Genomic DNA, 19425 nt, shown 5'->3' with positions numbered 1-19425 from the left:
CCAGCATTTTTTTATCCATTTCTGCAAACACAAGTTAAAACATAAAACTATAATGATGTTAAGATTCAAATTGTATTGAAAATAGTATTTATGAATTTTCAAAACTTTTTCCAATGTGAGCTTTTTTGTCTGTTAAATAGGTAAAGACCAGTTAAAGATTGAGTAATTTGCTTTGTAGCAACTTTTTCCTTCTATGTCTCCCAACATGCCAATCTCTTATTTTTACAGCTCTGCATGAGTGCTTTATAATACACGTTTTGATTTAGTCTTACAAACAAATGCACTGAAAGGAGTGCACTGTAATGGGGGAACTGTGCATAAAGGTAGGCCTGATCACCCTGCATGAAAGCAAAATAATCTGGCATCTGCCTCAGGGACTCTGCTCCCCTTTATGCTTCTCCTGATTAGACTTGGTGAGTTGCAGCTGCTGGAGCACACCTGCCAGTCACATCCTGCAATGAGAGGAGGTGAGGAGAGACAAACATACACACACCAACCTGCACAGCCCTGTGGATATGACACATAAAATACATCCTGCTGTTAACTGATCCAAACGGTTACTTTATGACACCTTAGACGCCTCTGCCACACACCGAACGTGTTCGCTCCAGGTGTCACAGTGGATAAATACATCATCCAGGTGGGCTGCAGTGTTAGTGCAGAGACAGGACCCTATCTAGAAGCTGCCTGTGGAAAGGTATGACAAAATGTCCAAGCCGGCATTTTTGTCCTGAGATTTATAAACCATGGGAATCTGTTCGAAGCTTTTAGTCATCACTATGACTTGTTAGTCATAAATATGCTTGTTGACTGATAACATCAGATGTGGATCACACTGTAACACTGGTCCAATGGGTCTACGACAAGTCCTGTCACTGCTGTCACCAGTACTGAGTTCTTGAGTTCAAAAATGTTTTCTGTTGTGTGTTCAGTTAAGCTGTAAAGCAGTGATGATATTTTCCCTCTTGGCAAGGAGGCAGAACCTGTAGAATCCATGAGCATCTTCTCTTAATATGCGTTCTCCAAAGGTGAGCAATGGTGATCAAAATTCTGATTAATAGCTTTGTAAATCTCAGCGTTGCTACATTTACTGCTTGTTGTCAGGCTCATGGTCTAAAATGTATGAGCAGAGATTGATGAAAAGAGAAAACATGAATAATATCTAGTATATCAGTAAAGTGTTTAGTTTTGGTTTTGCCTTCAAATATGATACATTAATTATGAAATATTATCATGGCCTTCTGGGTTCATAATTGTATTAAAAAAATGTCTTTATTGTTTCCATTATTTGTGATTTGATTGAGTTTGACGCTTATTAAAAGTGTCTTTGTCTTCACAGCTTTGGCTCAAACAGCTGATGGTGGGCTTCAGGACTTCGTACACTGACGGCTATTCTTTGTCTCTGTCCACACTCATAATGGCTCTAATCATTGTCCTGACCTTTAGGTGAGCTGTCTGGCACACTGTATGCAGTCCTTCATATTTTAGTCGATCTGGAAGTTCTTAAACACACTACAAACGTTTTCCCCTTCCTTTAGGCAGAGGCTGTCCCTTAAGTTACTTTGATGGTACAACTTAGCCAGCTATGCTCAGCTAATTATCAGAACTTTGGGTACCATGAACCATGTACCATCTTTGAGCACATCGGGACAACACAGTTTTTGTTTACATCCACTATAACAAATTGTCTTGGAGGTCAGAGTTCAGATCTGGGAATGCTATTGCAACCATGAATTTTGAGTGGATTTTAGTTGCAAGTTGTAAAACCGGTGGGATTTTGTCATTCTTGTCATGCTAACTACTAGTACTGCTACTAGCCAAAAAAATGTTCTCTCTATTTTATGGCTACAGTTGCGGAAGAATTCGGAAAAACACTCCAACTATTCGGTTCTATCTTATATTCTTTCTGTATTTCTGGAAAATAAAGCAATTTAACTGCAACAGAACCGAACTTTGTTTTACTCATTAAACAAAAGATATCAACAAAAAAGCATTTCAATCCTGTAGAGACTCACAATAAGAAATACAAAATTTTATTAGAGAAGTTATACAATGGATGTCTATTTGTTTGGCGCTCAGACCCCAAAGGAAGACATGAATGCTGATAATGCATGAACTGATGAACGTCTTAGGATTTGAATTAGAATTGTCTTCCCCCAGATCTGGTACTGGTGATGGAGAGGAGGCCTGATGGTAATGGAACTGAGAATCCGATGGAGACGATGGGGTGGAGGAGGGTCGAAGCTTGACTGACAGCTGGGAGATCCATGATTGGGAGACTTTATATGCGGAGCCTTGAAGGATCATTCGCTGAGAATTATTGCAGACTTGAAGCCGATTGGTTGGCGCGGAGACGCACGGAGAAGCCATTGGGTGAAGCGGAAGAAGGGGTGAGTCTCCCAGATTGAATTTTCGTCTTTACTCCATTTTCTAGCTCAGGACAAACATAAGAAACCTGAATACCTCTAATTGCCAAAAGCTAATCTTACCCCTCTGGTTTAATACTTTCAGTGAGCATCCCAAACCATGACACTTCCACCTCCATGCTTCCCAGCTATTAGGAGGTTCTTTTCCAGGAATGCTGTACTTGGTTTAACACATCTGGGCATGTAGGCGACTGTGGCTCAGTAGGAAGAGTAGTCGTCTTGCAATCAGAAGGTTGTGGGTTCGATTCCAGCTTTCTCCTGCCATATGTCGATGTGCCCCTGGGCAAGGCACTTAACCTCAAGTTGCATACCGATCTGTGTATGAAGCGTTAGTGAGTGCAATTGGGTGAATGTGGCGCTAGTGTAAAGCGCTTTGAGCGGTATGTATGACTGGAAAAGCGCTATATAAGTTCAGTCCATTTACCATTTCAGATTTAGTGTATGCCAACAGGAAACTCCACTGCAGCAGAAACTACATCCATGCCAACCTGTTTCTGTCCTTCATCCTGCGCGCCGTGGCTGTCGTTGTTAAGGACACAATGCTGGATTGCCACTTGGGGAGAGAAATTGTCAAACATGCTGACGTAACTGAGATACTCAGTCATCAGGTGGGTCTCCAGAGCTTTGCTGCCATTATTCAGCACACACTCTTTTTTATATATGGTATTCCCCTCAGCAGATCACTCTGAGGAATGTGTTTTAGTCAGCCTCGATTCTCAGGATGTTAGCCTCATCTCAGCAGACCATTTGTCTGCTCTTTGACGATGGGCTTCAACATTTACTGTGTTACAGCAAAGAGTTCTGCCTCCTAGATGCAGTTACACATCTGTTTCTTTATTCTAACACATTCTTCCTTTCTCCTAGCTGGGTCAAACTCCTGATGAACTTATACAAGGGATAGAAACATGTTCATACATCATTTATGTTAACTCCAGATACCACACACTCTCAGATCATTTTTTATTTTGTCCTGTCCTCCAGGCTGCCATCGTCTGCCGGATTGCCCAGGTTATGATGCAGTACTGTGTCCTGGCCAACCACTACTGGTTTTTTGGAGAGGCGATATATTTGTACTCTGTTCTCATTTCTTGTGTGTTCATCAACAACAATAAATACCTGCCTTACCTCTGTCTTGGCTGGGGTATGTAACTTTGTCTTTGTCCAAAATCGTCCTTAGATATTTCATGGAGCTAAAATGTTCCCCGTCACCATTTGCTGCAATCTTCTTCCCATGTTTCCCTCACATCTAAAGTACATTAAGGTTCATTAGAACTAACACTATCACTTACAGGTCCTTCTCAAAATATTAGCATATTGTGATAAAGTTCATTATTTTCCATAATGTAATGATGAAAATTTAACATTCATATATTTTAGATTCATTGCACAGTAACTGAAATATTTCAGGTCTTTTATTGTCTTAATACGGATGATTTTGGCATACAGCTCATGAAAACCCAAAATTCCTATCTCACAAAATTAGCATATTTCATCCGACCGATAAAAGAAAAGTGTTTTTAATACAAAAAACGTCAACCTTCAAATAATCATGTACAGTTATGCACTCAATACTTGGTCGGGAATCCTTTTGCAGAAATGACTGCTTCAATGCGGCGTGGCATGGAGGCAATCAGCCTGTGGCACTGCTGAGGTCTTATGGAGGCCCAGGATGCTTCGATAGCGGCCTTTAGCTCATCCAGAGTGTTGGGTCTTGAGTCTCTCAACGTTCTCTTCACAATATCCCACAGATTCTCTATGGGGTTCAGGTCAGGAGAGTTGGCAGGCCAATTGAGCACAGTGATACCATGGTCAGTAAACCATTTACCAGTGGTTTTGGCACTGTGAGCAGGTGCCAGGTCGTGCTGAAAAATGAAATCTTCATCTCCATAAAGCTTTTCAGCAGATGGAAGCATGAAGTGCTCCAAAATCTCCTGATAGCTAGCTGCATTGACCCTGCCCTTGATAAAACACAGTGGACCAACACCAGCAGCTGACACGGCACCCCAGACCATCACTGACTGCGGGTACTTGACACTGGACTTCTGGCATTTTGGCATTTCCTTCTCCCCAGTCTTCCTCCAGACTCTGGCACTTTGATTTCTGAATGACATGCAGAATTTGCTTTCATCTGAAAAAAGTACTTTGGACCACTGAGCAACAGTCCAGTGCTGCTTCTCTGTAGCCCAGGTCTGGGGAATGCGGCACCTGTAGCCCATTTCCTGCACACGCCTGTGCACGGTGGCTCTGGATGTTTCTACTCTAGACTCAGTCCACTGCTTCCGCAGGTCCCCCAAGGTCTGGAATCGGCCCTTCTCCACAATCTTCCTCAGGGTCCGGTCACCTCTTCTCGTTGTGCAGCGTTTTCTGCCACACTTTTTCCTTCCCACAGACTTCCCACTGAGGTGCCTTGATACAGCACTCTGGGAACAGCCTATTCGTTCAGAAATTTCTTTCTGTGTCTTACCCTCTTGCTTGAGGGTGTCAATAGTGGCCTTCTGGACAGCAGTCAGGTCGGCAGTCTTACCCATGATTGGGGTTTTGAGTGATGAACCAGGCTGGGAGTTTTAAAGGCCTCAGGAATCTTTTGCAGGTGTTTAGAGTTAACTCGTTGATTCAGATGATTAGGTTCATAGCTCGTTTAGAGACCCTTTTAATGATATGCTAATTTTGTGAGATAGGAATTTTGGGTTTTCATGAGCTGTATGCCACAATCATCCGTATTAAGACAATAAAAGACCTGAAATATTTCAGTTAGTGTGCAATGAATCTAAAATATATGAATGTTAAATTTTCATCATGACATTATGGAAAATAATGAACTTTATCACAATATGCTAATATTTTGAGAAGGACCAGTAGTAGCACCAGAGTGACACATTTGCATGGCAGCAGAGGAGTTAATGGAAATTATAGAAACATTTACTCGGCATCCTAGTTGTTTTCTTCCTTGTTTTGCTGTTTTCTTGGTGATTTGGGGTGTTTTCTGTCATGGTCAGGTATCCCTCTTCTTTTTGTGGTTCACTGGGTGGTGATGAAGGAACTGAAGGAAAACAAAGAGTGAGTAACAATCTTCCTCTGTGTAACAGCTCTGTGTGCCACAGATAAGGAGCTGGAACTCTAACTCTAACATGTGTCTTTTCTTTCCAGATGTTGGGCCGTTAATGAGAACATGAACTACTGGTGGATCATTCGCTTCCCAGTTCTTTTAGCCTCACTTGTTATGATGACTTATGCAAATCATCTCCCTTGTGTTCGGTGATGTGCACTAAACGTGTCATTATCTAACACTGTTTACTCCAACAGTGACTTGTAAATGTATTAGTAACCTTCCTGTGTTGATACATTACAACCACACACTTTAATGTATTTATTTAGGATTTAATGTGACTAAAACAGTGTAGTGTGTAGTTGACTGATGGTAGTTGACTGATGGTTTTCAAGATTTTTTACATATAAAAATCTGAAAAGTGTGGTGTGCGCTCATAATTAGGCAACCTGAGTCTACACTCTGTAAAAGCACCTTTCTTCTTGATTTAGATCCCGCAGCATGATGCTACCACCACCATATTTCAATATGGGACTGGTGTTTTTAGGGTGTTATTTTTTGCCTGAAGACCAAAAAGAGAGTCTTGCTCACATTATTTGATGTCTCCTCAATGGTTTGGCACAATGCAAATGGGACTTCTAGTAGCTCTCATGCAACAACTGCTTTTTGATGTTTTTAACTTAAAATGCATATTTTTGGTTTGGCCGTTACTTGATCAGAATAAGACAATTTATTGCTAATCTCAAGAATTACACTTGACTTTGTATTGATAATAAATAATTGTATTTAGCTTATTTAATTAGTTATATTGTCATGGTAATCAACATTGTATTAATTGTTGTGTGAATTACTTTACTCCTGTCTAGTTTAAAACTTTTATTTTATTTTATTTTATTATTTATTTAACAAGTAATTTTTTATCTAGTTTTTTGATTACTATTGTTTTTTATTTATTTTATTAGTTGTGATCTTAGTTTAAAACACATCAGGATTTTAGAATTTATGCTTCTTAGAGTTTGTTTTGTCCACCTCAAGAGTCTGTGGATCTCTGCAGCTCCTCCAGAGTAACTATGGTCCTCTTGGCTGCTTCTCTGATTAATTCTCTCCTTGCCCAGCCTGTCAGTTTAGGTGGACCTCCATGTCTCGGTAGGTCTGCAGTTGGTCCATCCTTTCTCCATGTTCAGATGATGGATTGAACAGAACTCAGAGATGTTCAAAGCCTTGGTGTATTGTTGTGGAACCTCACCCTGCTTAAAACGTCTCCACAACCTCCCTGACCTGTGCTGTGTTCCTTGGTTTTTATGATGCTGTTTGTTCTCTAATGTTCTCTAAAGAACCTTTGAGGCCGATATCAACAATCCTGTTATGGCCAATGGCCGATACTTACTGATATTACACTGCTCTAAAAAATAAAGGGAACAGTCAAATAACACATCCTAGATCTGAATGAATGAAATATTCTCATTGAATACTTTGTACTGTACAAAATTGAATGTGCTGACAACAAAATCACACAAAAATGATCAATGGAATCCAATTTATGAACCAATGAAGGCCTGAATTTGGAGTCACACACAAAATTAAAGTGGAAAAACACACTAGAGGCTATTCCAACTTTGATGTAATGTCCTTAAAACAAGTCAAAATGAGGCTCAGTATTGTGTGTGACCTCCACGTGTCTGTATGACCTCCCTACAACACCTGGGCATGCTCCTGATGAGACGGCGGATGGTCTCCTGAGGGATCTCCACCCAGACCTGGACTAAAGCATCCGCCAACTCCTGGACAGTCTGTGGTGCAACGTGACGTTGGTGGATGGAGCGAGACATGATGTCCCAGATGTGCTCAATCAGATTCAGGTCTGGGAAACGGGCAGGCCAGTCCATAGCTTCAATGTCTTCATCTTGCAGGAACTGCTGACACACTCCAGCCACATGAGGTCTAGCATTGTCCTGCATTAGGAGGAACCCAGGGCCAACCGGACCAGCATATGGTCTCACAAGGGGTCTGAGGATCTCATCTCGGTACCTAATGGCAGTCAGGCTACCTCTGGTGAGCACATGGAGGACCATGCGGCCCTCCAAAGAAATGCCACCCCATACCATTACTGACCCACTGCCAAACCGGTCATGCTGAAGGATGTTGCAGGCAGCAGATCGCTCTCCACGGTGTCTCCAGACTCTGTCACGTCTGTCACATGTGCTCAGTGTGAACCTGCTTTCATCTGTGAAGAGCACAGGGCGCCAGTGGCGAATTTACCAATCCTGGTGTTCTCTGGCAAATGCCAAGCGTCCTGCACGGTGTTGGGCTGTGAGCACAACCCCCATTTGTGGACGTTGGGCCCTCATACCATCCTCATGGAGTCGGTTTCTAACCGTTTGTGCAGACAGATGCATATTTGTGGCCTGCTGGAGGTCATTTTGCAGGGCTCTGGCAGCGCTCCTTCTGTTCCTCCTTGCACAAAGGTGGAGGTAGCGGTCCTGCTGCTGGGTTGTTGCCCTCCTACGGCCTCCTCCACGTCTCCTGGTGTACTGGCCTGTCTCCTGGTAGCATCTCCAGGTTCTGGACACTACGCTGACAAACACAGCAAACCTTCTTGCCACAGCTCGCATTGATGTGCCATCCTGGATGAGCTGCACTACCTGAGCCACTTGTGTGGGTCGTAGAGTCCGTCTCATGCTACCACGAGTGTGAAAGCAGCACCAACATTCAAAAGTGATCAAAACATCAGCCAGAAAGCATCGGTACTGAGAAGTGGTCTGTGGTCCCCACCTACAGAACTACTCCTTTATTGAGTGTCTTGCTAAACACCACAGATTTCCTCTTGTTGTCTATTTCATTTGCACAACAGCTGTGAACTTGATTGTCAATCAGTGTTGCTTCCTAAGTGGACAGTTTGATTTCACAGAAGTTTGATTTACTTGGAGTTATATTGTGTTGTTTAAGTGGTCCCTTTATTTTTTTGAGCAGTGTATATAGATTTATATATAAACATCAGACATTAATGTCAGCCCAGTTTTACTTATGGGACTGATACCAATATGTTAAAGACTAACATGGGCCAGTTAATGGAGATATTTTGTGCATTCTTAATTTAGTTAACAAATGAAAACCATGTATCATTTTCCATCTCCATTATACTCTACTTTGTGTTGGTCTTTCTTTTAAAATCTTAAATACAATGATGCTTGTGGTTGAAATGTTCCAAAATGGAGGTTTTACGGGTTTGAATACTTTTCTGTACTGGGTATCAGAATGAATATGCTGGTCTGGAATGTGCAGATCTCCATGTTGTAATTGTCTGACCAACAGATCAACCTTTTGATTTTCTGGGGGTAATATTCTCCAAACTACGAGCCAACATCCACAGTAGATATCCAGATTACAAACCACGGCAAGTTGTCTCAGCAATACTTAATGTCCTGCAGAAACAACTGGTTGAATTTCTTCTTAAAGAGGTCAAAGTCTGTTCAGAATAAAGTGTGAGATAAAGCTCAATGTTTGTTTGACAAAATGTTCTGTCCGGTTTGATTTGTGCCTTCAAACTTGCCAAGGCTACCCTCACCCTCATTCCTTTGTTCAGGATTCATGAGGTAATTTTTATCTTCGCCACACATGTACAGACAACAGGGGTTCTACGCTACATAAGGGTTCTTTACTCTCTTTATCAGTTCATTTCAGGTAGGTGCAGCTAAACATGAAAGATTATGGATTCAACAACAGAATCTGACCATCTGTGTTTTTTCATCTGGAAAAAAGCAGGATTTTTGATGAGTTTATTTCTCTACAGGGCTTACTAGTGGCTGTGCTCTACTGCTATGCAAATAAAGAGGTTTGTGACTACAGCTTTTGATTTAATTTCAGAAGTTACTGATTATGAGTTTAAAGAAAACAGATGTTGCCATATAAAGTTCCAATGCATATTTTTCTAAGCAAAAAACAACATATGACAAACCAGTGGTGGTTTTTCATTTGGGGAATATGGGCAATTGCCCAGGGCGGCATTAGAAGAGGGACCCACCAGCAGCAGATTTGTATTTTTCATTTCTCATTTGCATGTGCAGTCAGACGGGAGTTGGCGCCCCACCCAGACTGTGTTGAGAAGGCATACCCTGTCTGCTGCCAACATTAGAGGAAGCAGGTATCCCTGCTGAGGCTGCGAAGAATTTTAGAGCTACGTTTAGCTATATGGAGGAGGTGGATACCCAGGGGGGTATTTATTCAACACCCACCACTGTGAAAGACTCATGAGTTGGCAGGTTTTCAGGTGTGAATTCAGGTGTACTCAATTATTTTCGATTGGAGGATTTTACACAACAGATCATGATAGAAATGTTTTTTAAATCTAACATTAAAAAGTAGATAAACCACACAAATTATTTCCCTAGTTCATTATTTTGTCAGTTGGCAGATCTGGAGGATACAGATTTGTGATCTCTACATGCCAAGAAGGACACACTTTGCCAATGTGTCAAGGTCCTTCTGTGTTTGTGTTTTGGTTTTCATTCGTGTTTACTCTCTGATCATTCCAGGGTCAATAATTATTGTAGTTTAGGACTTCCCATACTTCACTCTTTTGTAGTTTAGTTTCTACTTATAACTTACGTTCTGTTCCATTTATATTTTGATTTATACTCTGTTCGTGTTAGGGATTTCCCCTTTTGACTTCCTTAGTTCCTTGGCCTTTAGTTTGATGTTCATTCCCAAAAACAGCATTTCAGCAAAAATACTTTATACCAACTATCATGCATGGTGGTGGAGTGGTGATGACAGTTTCTTTAGAAGCACAAAAGCAGCATGATTTATTTGTTGCCCTTACATTTAAAACATTGCTCATTTCTTTATCGTTTTTGACCAAACGTATTTGAAACCACAGTGGAGGGTCCAAGGAGCCACTTGTGGCTCAGACACCTGAGCTAGACATCTTGAGGTCCTTGAGTCCATCATGAACTCATCTGTATACCAAAGTATTCTGGAGCACTTGAATCTTATTCAAAACTGGGTCATGTATTTGATGATAGTATATTGTATATAGAAGATTCCTCAATAACTACAAGAGAGACTGTTAAAGTCATCAAGAAAATGACTTGATCAAGTTATTGCTGCTAAATATTGTTTTACTACTGTTTTTAATCTTGAGTTTTAGATCATTTTGTCCTATGTCAGCCTTTTAATGGCTTCCTTCTTCTCTGTTTGCAGGTGCAGACAGAACTGAGGAGGAAGTTTCGCAGCTGGAGAACAAAGACAGAGATTGTAGTGCAGTGACTAGCTGTGCGTAACTCTCAAGTTGATACTTTCTCCATTGCCACACTCCCAGATTGTAATACGACTGTTGGAATAATTTAATGTCAGGTTTAACCAACCTAACAACGACCCCTGGCAAAAATCATGGAATCACCAGTCTCTGAGGATGTTCCTTCAGGTGTTGAATTTGGTAGGAAAAAACAGATCACAGACATGACAAAAAACTAAAGGCATTTCAAATGGCAAGCTTTAAGAAATACTAAAAGAAATCATGAAAAATAATTGTGGTAGCCAGTAACATTTACATTTTTAGAACAAGCACAGGGAATAAATTATGGAATCACTCAATTTTGAGGAAAAAAATATGGAATCACCCTGCAAATTGTCATTACAAACAACACCTGCATCAGATTAAATCTGCTCGTTAGTGTCCAGGTAAAAAGGAGTGATTACACCTTGGAGAGCTGCTGCAACAAGAGGACTGACATGAATCATGGCTCCAACACCAGAGATGTCACTTGAAAAAAAGGAGAAGATTATCAATCTCCTTAAAGAGGGTAAATCATCACGCAGTGTTGCACAAGATGTTGGTTGTAGCTGTGTGTAAAACCTGGACCAAGTACAAACAACATGGGAAGGTGGTTAAAGGCAAGCATACTGGTAGACCAAGCAAGACATCAAAGCATCAAGACAGAAAACTTAAAGCAATATGCCTTGAAAACAGAAAATGTACAACAAAACAAATGGGAGGAAACTGGAGTCAACGTCTGTGACCAAACTATAAGGACCCGCCAAAAGGAAATGGGATTTACATACAGAAAAGCTAAAAGGAAGCCATCACTAACACCTAAACAGAAAAAAACAAGGTTACAATGGGCTAAGGAAAGGCAATCGTGGACTGTGGATGACTGGATGAAAGTCATATTCAGTGATGAATCTCGAATCTGCATTGGGCAAGGTGATGATGCTGGAACTTTTGTTTGGTGCCGTTCCAAAGAGATTAATGCAGACTACTGTCTGAAGAAAACATGCAAATTTCCACAGTCATTGATGATATGGGGCTGCATGTCAGGTAAAAGCACTGGGGAGATGGCTGTCATTACATCTTCAATAAGTGCACAGGTTTACATTGACATTTTTACACTTATCCCATCTATCGAAAGGATGTTTGGGGATGATGACATCATTTTTCAAGATGATAATGCATCTTGCCATAGAGCAAAAACTGTGAAAACATTCCTTGAAGAAAGACACAAGGTCAATGTCATGGCCTGCAAACAGTCCGGATCTCAATCCCATTGAAAATCTGTGGTGGAAGTTAAAGAAAATGGTCCATGACAAGGCTCCAACCTGCAAAACTGATCTGGCAACAGCAGTCAGAGAAAGTTGGAGTCAGATTGGTGAAGAGTACTGTTTGTCACTCATTAAGTCAATGCCTCAGAGACTGCAAGCAGTTATAAAGGCCAGAGGTGGTGCAACAAAGTACTAGTGATGTGTTGGAGTGTTATTTTGTTTGACTGTTTTTCATGATTCCATATTTTTTTCCTCAAAATTGAGTGATTCCATAATTTATTCCCTGTGCTTGTTCTAAAAATGTAACTGTCACTGGCTACCACAATTATTTTTCGTGATTTCTTTTAGTATTTCTTAAAGCCAGAAAGTTGCCATTTGAAATGCCTTTAGTTTTTTGTCATGTCTGTGATCTGTTTTTTTTCTACAAAATTCAACAACTGAAGGAACATCTTCAGACTGGTGATTCCATGATTTTTTCCAGGGGTTGTAGATCCCCTATGTCAGCAGCCAGGGTAATGCCGGATGATTTCCCAATCCTTGACAACTCACAGATTTTTGGACGTGTTGTTAGGACAACTTCTCCACCAGCTGATGCTTTGTTGGAGGAACCTCCGCTAACAGAAGGTGAAGGAAACACTCTGCAGCTCAGTGATCTGAGGGAGAATGGACAGCGGTCTGCAGGAATTCAGGTGTCCTTACTCATTCATCTGAAAGACCCTTTGGAGTTGCACCCTCATGTTGTTAAGACAGACTCAGAGTGAAAACAGCATTTTAATCGTTGTAGGTCTATGTCTCATGTTATTTTTAATTTGTGGTGAATGTTTTAAAATATTTACATTGTCAAGCTGTGTTTAATTACAATGAGAGCTGCTTTGCGACTCATTCGAAGTTTAAGAGTGGTTCTAAAACATTTAACAATCACAACCTCAGAACATCCCAACAGGAGTCTAGCAAAACTTTTTACAAGACTTTTTACAGTCTGTGGTGTTACATCATAAAAAAACATTATTTTAGCATTGCACGATTCAAAGAAAATAAAAATTTCCAAGTCTGACGTCAGAAGATTTTAAGAAAGTTCCCAGAAATGTGATGATTCCCACCAATCTTTAAAATTAGCAAATAAAACTGTGTAAAAAATTTCTTTGCACATCTGATAGTTTGTATCTCTTCCCATCTTTTTAGAATGCTATACAATATAGTTCCAAATTCAGAGAAAGCATTATTAGCTTATATTGCTAATACCAGTTAGCCTGGACACTGAGTGCAACGGTTAGCAAATCCCACTGATTATCCAACTTGAAAATAATGCCATTCCTAAATTGAAGTTCTGACATAAAAGGCTAAATAAAGCACACATATAGCCACCAGCCCTGGTTTCAGGTTTGGTGTTGGGTTCTTCAGTTTGTACAGAAGGTTCTCACATTTTTTCCACTGTGCTCATCTTTTGAAAGGTTTCTGATAAAGCAAGGATAATTAAGGGTAGTCGTCATGCAATTTGAAAGTTGTGGGTTTGATTCTAGCTTCTTTCTTCCACATGTTATCATTTCAAGTTACGATCTTCATTATCAGTGTATCAATGTGTATTGTTTGTTAGTGTCACATCCGAGTAAAGAACATCTAGTAACAAGTCAAAAAACGGTTGGATTTGCTATTTGTTTTGGTGCCACTTACTATTTGCAGTAGAAGCCAGTACCAATATATTTCCATTAATTAATACATTCAAACACAAAAGGAAACTGTTCACAAGTAGATATTTTACAGCACTATGTGTGCCAGTGGTGTTATGAGATAAAACCCGTCAGAAGTAAATAGTTTATGTGGTGATTTGGTCACAACAGGCTTCCGTAGCACAGGGTGCTTCTGGTCATGTGCTGTACATTAGATGTTCAGTGTAAAATAAATGGAGATTTCTCCTAAATTGCAACCATATAGTCCTCCTCATTTTTTCCAAGTAGAATACCTCCATTCATGACAGTTTATATCAGCAACTTTCTCTACATTGTACATGCACGGCAGCCATATTGCATTCATAGACTTTCCCAGTCTGAATCCTAATTTCAGGGGGTGTTTTTGTTCTTTTTCCAGTAGGAACTCCCAGATCGAAATACGAAGAGATCTCACAATAAGCTAATTATAGGCTTATTTTAAGCGTATTTAACCCCCAATTCATGGGGGTTAAATAAAAACTGAGACTCTTAAACAATCAGTTTAACGTTAAGTTAAATCTCTGGGTTTTGAATTTTCATTATGGTGCTTTTATATTTGAAATGTAATTGGTGTCTATGCCAAGCTTTGTTGTTCGGAAATCTGCTTTTTGAACTTCATTGCCCAGAATCACCTCGGTCCTGCGTCATGACGTCACGGTGATCTTGTCGTTGGAAGCGGCGGAGGCTGAAGCGGGAAGAGAAACATTCGCTGAAACAAGGAAAGTTACGTGCAGCGCTCACACAGCGTCAGAAGAACCGGAAAGATGTAAAGTTTTATAAAGTCGTGAATCCGGAACATTCTTATGTAAAAGAAGAGGAGCAGCTTTGTTCTCCCCGTTCTTCCGTTAACTGGCTGTTTGTTTGCTAGCTAAAATAAACGGAGTGAAGCGTCAACAGGTTGCTCGTTTGCAGCATCTTTCAATGGCCTCAGCAGGTAAGAGTTAACATGTCATCTCTCAGGTAAAGCCTCATTTCTGATCCTGTTGACGGCAGATACATCAGCGGCTTTGAAATGGTCTCCTGTAAAAGATGTGACAGCTAGTTATTTATGTTCATAATGTGAAGTCTGTTTTGATTCGTGCAGGTTGGCAGCATCCTTACGTGAATATATTCAAACATGTTAAAGTTGAGGAATGGAGAAAGTCGGCCAAAGCTGGAGATGTGTCCTCTTATATGGTAACTCCTGTGCTGCTAAATTGTTACAGTTTACATCCACTTATCATGTATATGAGGGTCGTGTTTATTATTAACTTTTAATGATTTACTCTAACCGTTTTTTTTTTTATCCATCTTGAAATTATTATGTAATATTATCAATACCTTTTAGAAACATTTGATCACTAGAATTGTTCTTTGAGGAGACAAATGTGACATTCAGACCTAAGAATACAGAATCAACAGTCTAGCAAGGTGGTGGTACCATCATGCTGTGGGATTGTTTCACTGCCACTGGCTCAAAGCAGATGGCATAACACAGACGGAAAGCCTCCAAGTTCCTGAAATTTACCTCGGAACAACCGCTACATGATTGAAACTTGGTCACCACTGGGGGTTCCAGCTGGGAAATGATCACAAGCACACTGCAAAACTGTCTCTGGAACGGATAAAGCATCAAGCTTCTTGAAGAACATTCTTTCCAAGAGCTCCAACCTCAACCTCGTTGAAAACATGAGCACCATGTTTAAAACCCAGGTCAGGAAATTAACCGCTGCAAATAAACTGCCAGTTCTACCAGGAAAAGTGGTTAAATATCCACCCAGAATTACATCAGTTTGTAAGTTTGTTGCTCATGTTTGAGGTGCAACCTGTAAAATCTGTGAAGTTAAGATGTCCACCCATCCATCATGGAAAAAATGGTTTGAAATAATCAATAAAAAAGCTGAAAATAGATTGGTTATCTCTGCAGAGGAGGAGTGTATGTACACCTCTGTTGAGATTATGATTATTGACAAATTAATATTCATCAAGAATTATAATTAAAAATCATAATTTAAAAAAAATAAGTTTCTTAACCAAAAATCCTCATTTATGAATCAAAGCCAGAGATGTCTTCTGGTGTTGTAATTGTGGCTCAACGCCTTTGATAATTACAACCGTTAAATACTCAGTAATAATTAATAACTATTACTCGATGTCACTGTTTAATCGATCATTTCTGCCGAAACGTGGGGAACTTTAACCGTATTTTGACTGACGAATCACTCTTGTAGAAAATAAACACAAACGACTTCTCTTTACGTGAATATTTATTAAATCACAGCCTGATCCCCCTCGCTATGCTGATCCAATAATCTTCACCTAATCAAACATGCAAAGTTCTACACAGAAGGGTAAAAAAATATCTAAACAAAATAAAACAAAACAGCAGTGAGTGTGTATGAGATCAACCAGCAGTTATGGCAAAAGAGATAATCTGACAGGAATATGGGTTTGGGAGCGCAGCCCGCCAGAAAGTGTAGCTCAGTGAGATACAGGCAGTCATAAACCTTCCCCCCAGCAAGGTTGTAAACCCAGAGGACAAAGGATAATAAAACGTTTGGCGGCAAGCCAGTAAGCAGTAAAGTTGGAGACAAAGAAAAGGGTGAATTTCACCATAAGGTTATTATAGCGGTCCAGTTTCACAGCGCACTTACGTTCAGGCGTTCGCACGGTAAAAACACAACTTGAGAAGCGCGGCGGCTTCAGAGTCCAACAGCAAGTTTCAAAACAATGGCCTGCACATACAATTTAGAACACATCAGACTATAAGTGGCAAATCTAATCGCACTAAACCCTACTCTACCCTGCCCACGCTATTCCTAATAAATAAATAAAAATAAAATAAAGGATGGGTTTTACTTGCTGAAGTTTTCCGTCTGGGGCGGTGAGTGAGAGAGGGGGAGTTGCTGCGCGTCCGCAGTTAAACTCCAAGAAAGCGGTCAATCTCCGTCCTTTGACCTCCTTGGCAAAAGGGAAAAATATGATCTGACCGTCAGCAGTCGACTGGAACAAAACAAGGTGGCGATCCGTCTCCTTGAAACCTCTAAGGTTTTTCTTCTGTTACGTGTTAAACTCACGTCTTCAATCGGCAAAGTGAAAGTTCTGGCCTTCTTATTCCAGAAACCTCTTTCATGAATTTTTCTTTTCCGTTGGCCATACGAGGAGAATAAATGAAATCCACGTGGGACCTCTCCTCCAGAATGATGCGCTTCAGTTGCTGGTCCGGTTTCCAGCGTGAAAAGCAATGGTGGGCCGTCTCATACTCTGTTATATAGTGGACTGTGGCCTCAGAGCTGCGACGCCCCCGTCCTATCAGCCGCAGTGGCCGCTGGGATTTGTAGTAACGGACTGTCCTGGGATACAAAATGGCCGAAAACGACGCAAGGCCTGGTAGCGTCCAGCAACGTGCAAATGGTCCAACACCTCAGACTGCAGCTGTATGTTGACTCCAACATTGGCCTCAGCACTTTTAGGCTTTAACTGTAATTTAAAAGCATTTCTAGCTTGACATGCAAATCTGCATAAGTCACCTGTCTACTTTCTTGTATATATTTATTGTAATAACTCTTTTTGTTTCTTAGAAAGCAGCTTTTATCTTAAAAAGATGTATTATGATGACCACTCAGATCACACTCCGGTGACTTTCCATTAACAACTTTGCAGGACAAGACATTGAAGTGTCCGGTGTTTCGGATCAAGGGTCCCGTTCCCACCAACAGCTACATCCTAGTACCCAAAAACACCGAGCACTCTCTGGGGCTGACCGGGCACTACTTCTATCTTCTCTTCAGGCCCACTCCTGGGAAATACTTCATGGTCCACCTTGATGTCGCTGTGGAGGTACCAGACCTAACTCTACTGGATTAGTCTGATAAATGCACAAGTGTCTTTAGGTTTTAGTATCTAAATGACATATCCTGTGCTTCATTGTGTGCTGTAGGAGGGCCAGGTGGTCCGGATCTCCTTCTCCAACATGTTCAAAGAGTTCAGGTCCACGGCTACATGGCTTCAGTTTCCATTCCTTTGTGGAGCGGCGAAGGATTCAGTTTATGAAAACACCTCGAGATCTGCACGGCATGGTAAAATACGCGTTCACACGGGGTTCTACACTCAAGCTATGGTCCAAAGGTGCAGTGTACTGGAAAAGTATTCATACGACTTGATTTAGTTTTTTCACATATTGTCACAATTTAACCACACGTTTGAATATCTGATAAACCAATGTGAAATGCAACAACCTTTAATCTTCTGCAAAATTTAAAATTCCTTTAGGTCTGGACTAGGCCATTCTAACACATAGATTTACTTTGATCTACCATTTTAAGGAAGCTCAGGCTTTATATTCAGGGTGGTTGTCCTGCTGGAAGGTGAACCAGTCTCTATTCTTCTGCAGCCTCCGACAGGTTTTCCTCCAGGATTGTCCTGGATTTAGCTCCACCCCTCCTTCCAACTTTTACTAGCAACCCTGTCCCTGTGGAAGAACAGCATCACCACAACATGATGCTGCTGCCACCATGATTTAAAGTGGGGATGGTGTGTTCAGTGTGATGTGCAGTGTTAGTTTTTCACCTCACATCAGACAATTTGTTACACTGGATTTAATTTAAGGTTGATAGAGTAAAGGAAGCACATCACAAATGCACATACAATCCAAATGTGACAAAATGTCAAAAAGTGAACGGGGTACGAATATTTTTGCCAGACACTGTGGTGCCTTTATGTTTATTTATGTAGGAACATGTGCAGAAAGCATTAAATTCAGAGAGCAGAGATGGTCTCCACCAGTTCCTACAGTCCCAGTGGCAGGAACAGGTCGTGTTGCAGTGCAGACAGTATCTGTGTTTATCTAATCCAGGTTTAGTGGGTCCTGCTCCCACCTCAGTGCGTTGGACCTGCCTGATGATGGATCTGCGCTTCACTCTTTCTGTCTACCTCAATCGTCGCTACAGTCACCTGAAGAGCATCAGGCTTTGTGCAAACATGGTGGTGAAAAACATGTTCACCAGCGACCTGCTGCTGGATCCGGGTGAGAATCAAATCCAGTATACAGATTTTATAGAAAAAGTGAAGGAGCCACTTCTTTCTGTGAGCATGGAGGAACTCAGAGTGGCATGATATGAAATTCACTAGGAACAAAGGAAAAAAGACATTTCTGAACTGTTTACTGACTAAGAATTTACCCTTCAACTACATCTTTATTTTTCCTCAACAGGAGTTTCCTTCAGAGAAGCAAAGCAAAGAGGTCTGTCTTCCTCTCAGGGAACAGGTCCGATTCCCAGAGAAATGTCATTCCCAGTTCCTAAAGGAAGCTCCTGGGAGGACCTGTATGATCACATAAAGTACGGCTACCACACCAGGACACAATAAGCGTAACACAACGTTCAGGGGAAATAGACTGTCAAAATACTTGTGCAACTTATCCAGAGGCACATCATGAATGTGTGGGTGTTTGTGAGTGCAGCTGGGTGAATGCTTGAAGCGCTGTGAGTGGTTGGTAGCTCTAGGAAAGTGCTGCATAAAATCAGTCCATATACCGTGTGTAATAATTTTAATGTGAAGCATTCTGATTTGGCCTTTTATCTGATCTATGATTAGAAAGGAGTAAATTAATCTCTCAGACTTAAAGTAATGGTACACTCTAGAGATGCATGTGATTGTATAACTGCAGAGTAGATTTAATCATCTCAGAACCCTGAGAAATAAAAACTACAGATCAGGCTCTTTTGTTTAA

The 19425-nt window shown here is 40.9% G+C and overlaps 1 protein-coding gene and 1 pseudogene across 5 annotated transcripts in view; both read left to right on the top strand.

Annotated features, from left to right (window-relative positions):
• Positions 1-1013: 1013 nt before the first annotated feature.
• On the top strand, positions 1014-10737 carry LOC124875369 (annotated as a pseudogene).
• A 3648-nt stretch (positions 10738-14385) lies between these two features.
• The window catches only part of wdr90 (WD repeat domain 90), a 34927-nt gene continuing 29887 nt past the window's right edge, over positions 14386-19425 (top strand). For all 5 annotated transcript variants that reach the window (XM_047377896.1, XM_047377894.1, XM_047377893.1 and 2 more), the window contains exons 1-6: positions 14386-14649; positions 14800-14891; positions 17358-17534; positions 17635-17773; positions 18550-18720; positions 18907-19033. In XM_047377896.1, the coding sequence (XP_047233852.1) occupies positions 14637-14649; positions 14800-14891; positions 17358-17534; positions 17635-17773; positions 18550-18720; positions 18907-19033 (719 nt within the window). In that variant the 5' untranslated portion in view covers positions 14386-14636. The remainder of the gene's footprint in view (positions 14650-14799; positions 14892-17357; positions 17535-17634; positions 17774-18549; positions 18721-18906; positions 19034-19425) is intronic.

Source organism: Girardinichthys multiradiatus, chromosome 10, assembly GCF_021462225.1.
Source record: "Girardinichthys multiradiatus isolate DD_20200921_A chromosome 10, DD_fGirMul_XY1, whole genome shotgun sequence".
NCBI lineage: Eukaryota > Metazoa > Chordata > Actinopteri > Cyprinodontiformes > Goodeidae > Girardinichthys > Girardinichthys multiradiatus.
The sequence above is the reverse complement of the archived record's forward strand: the minus strand, read 5'-3'. Positions and strand labels throughout refer to the sequence as shown.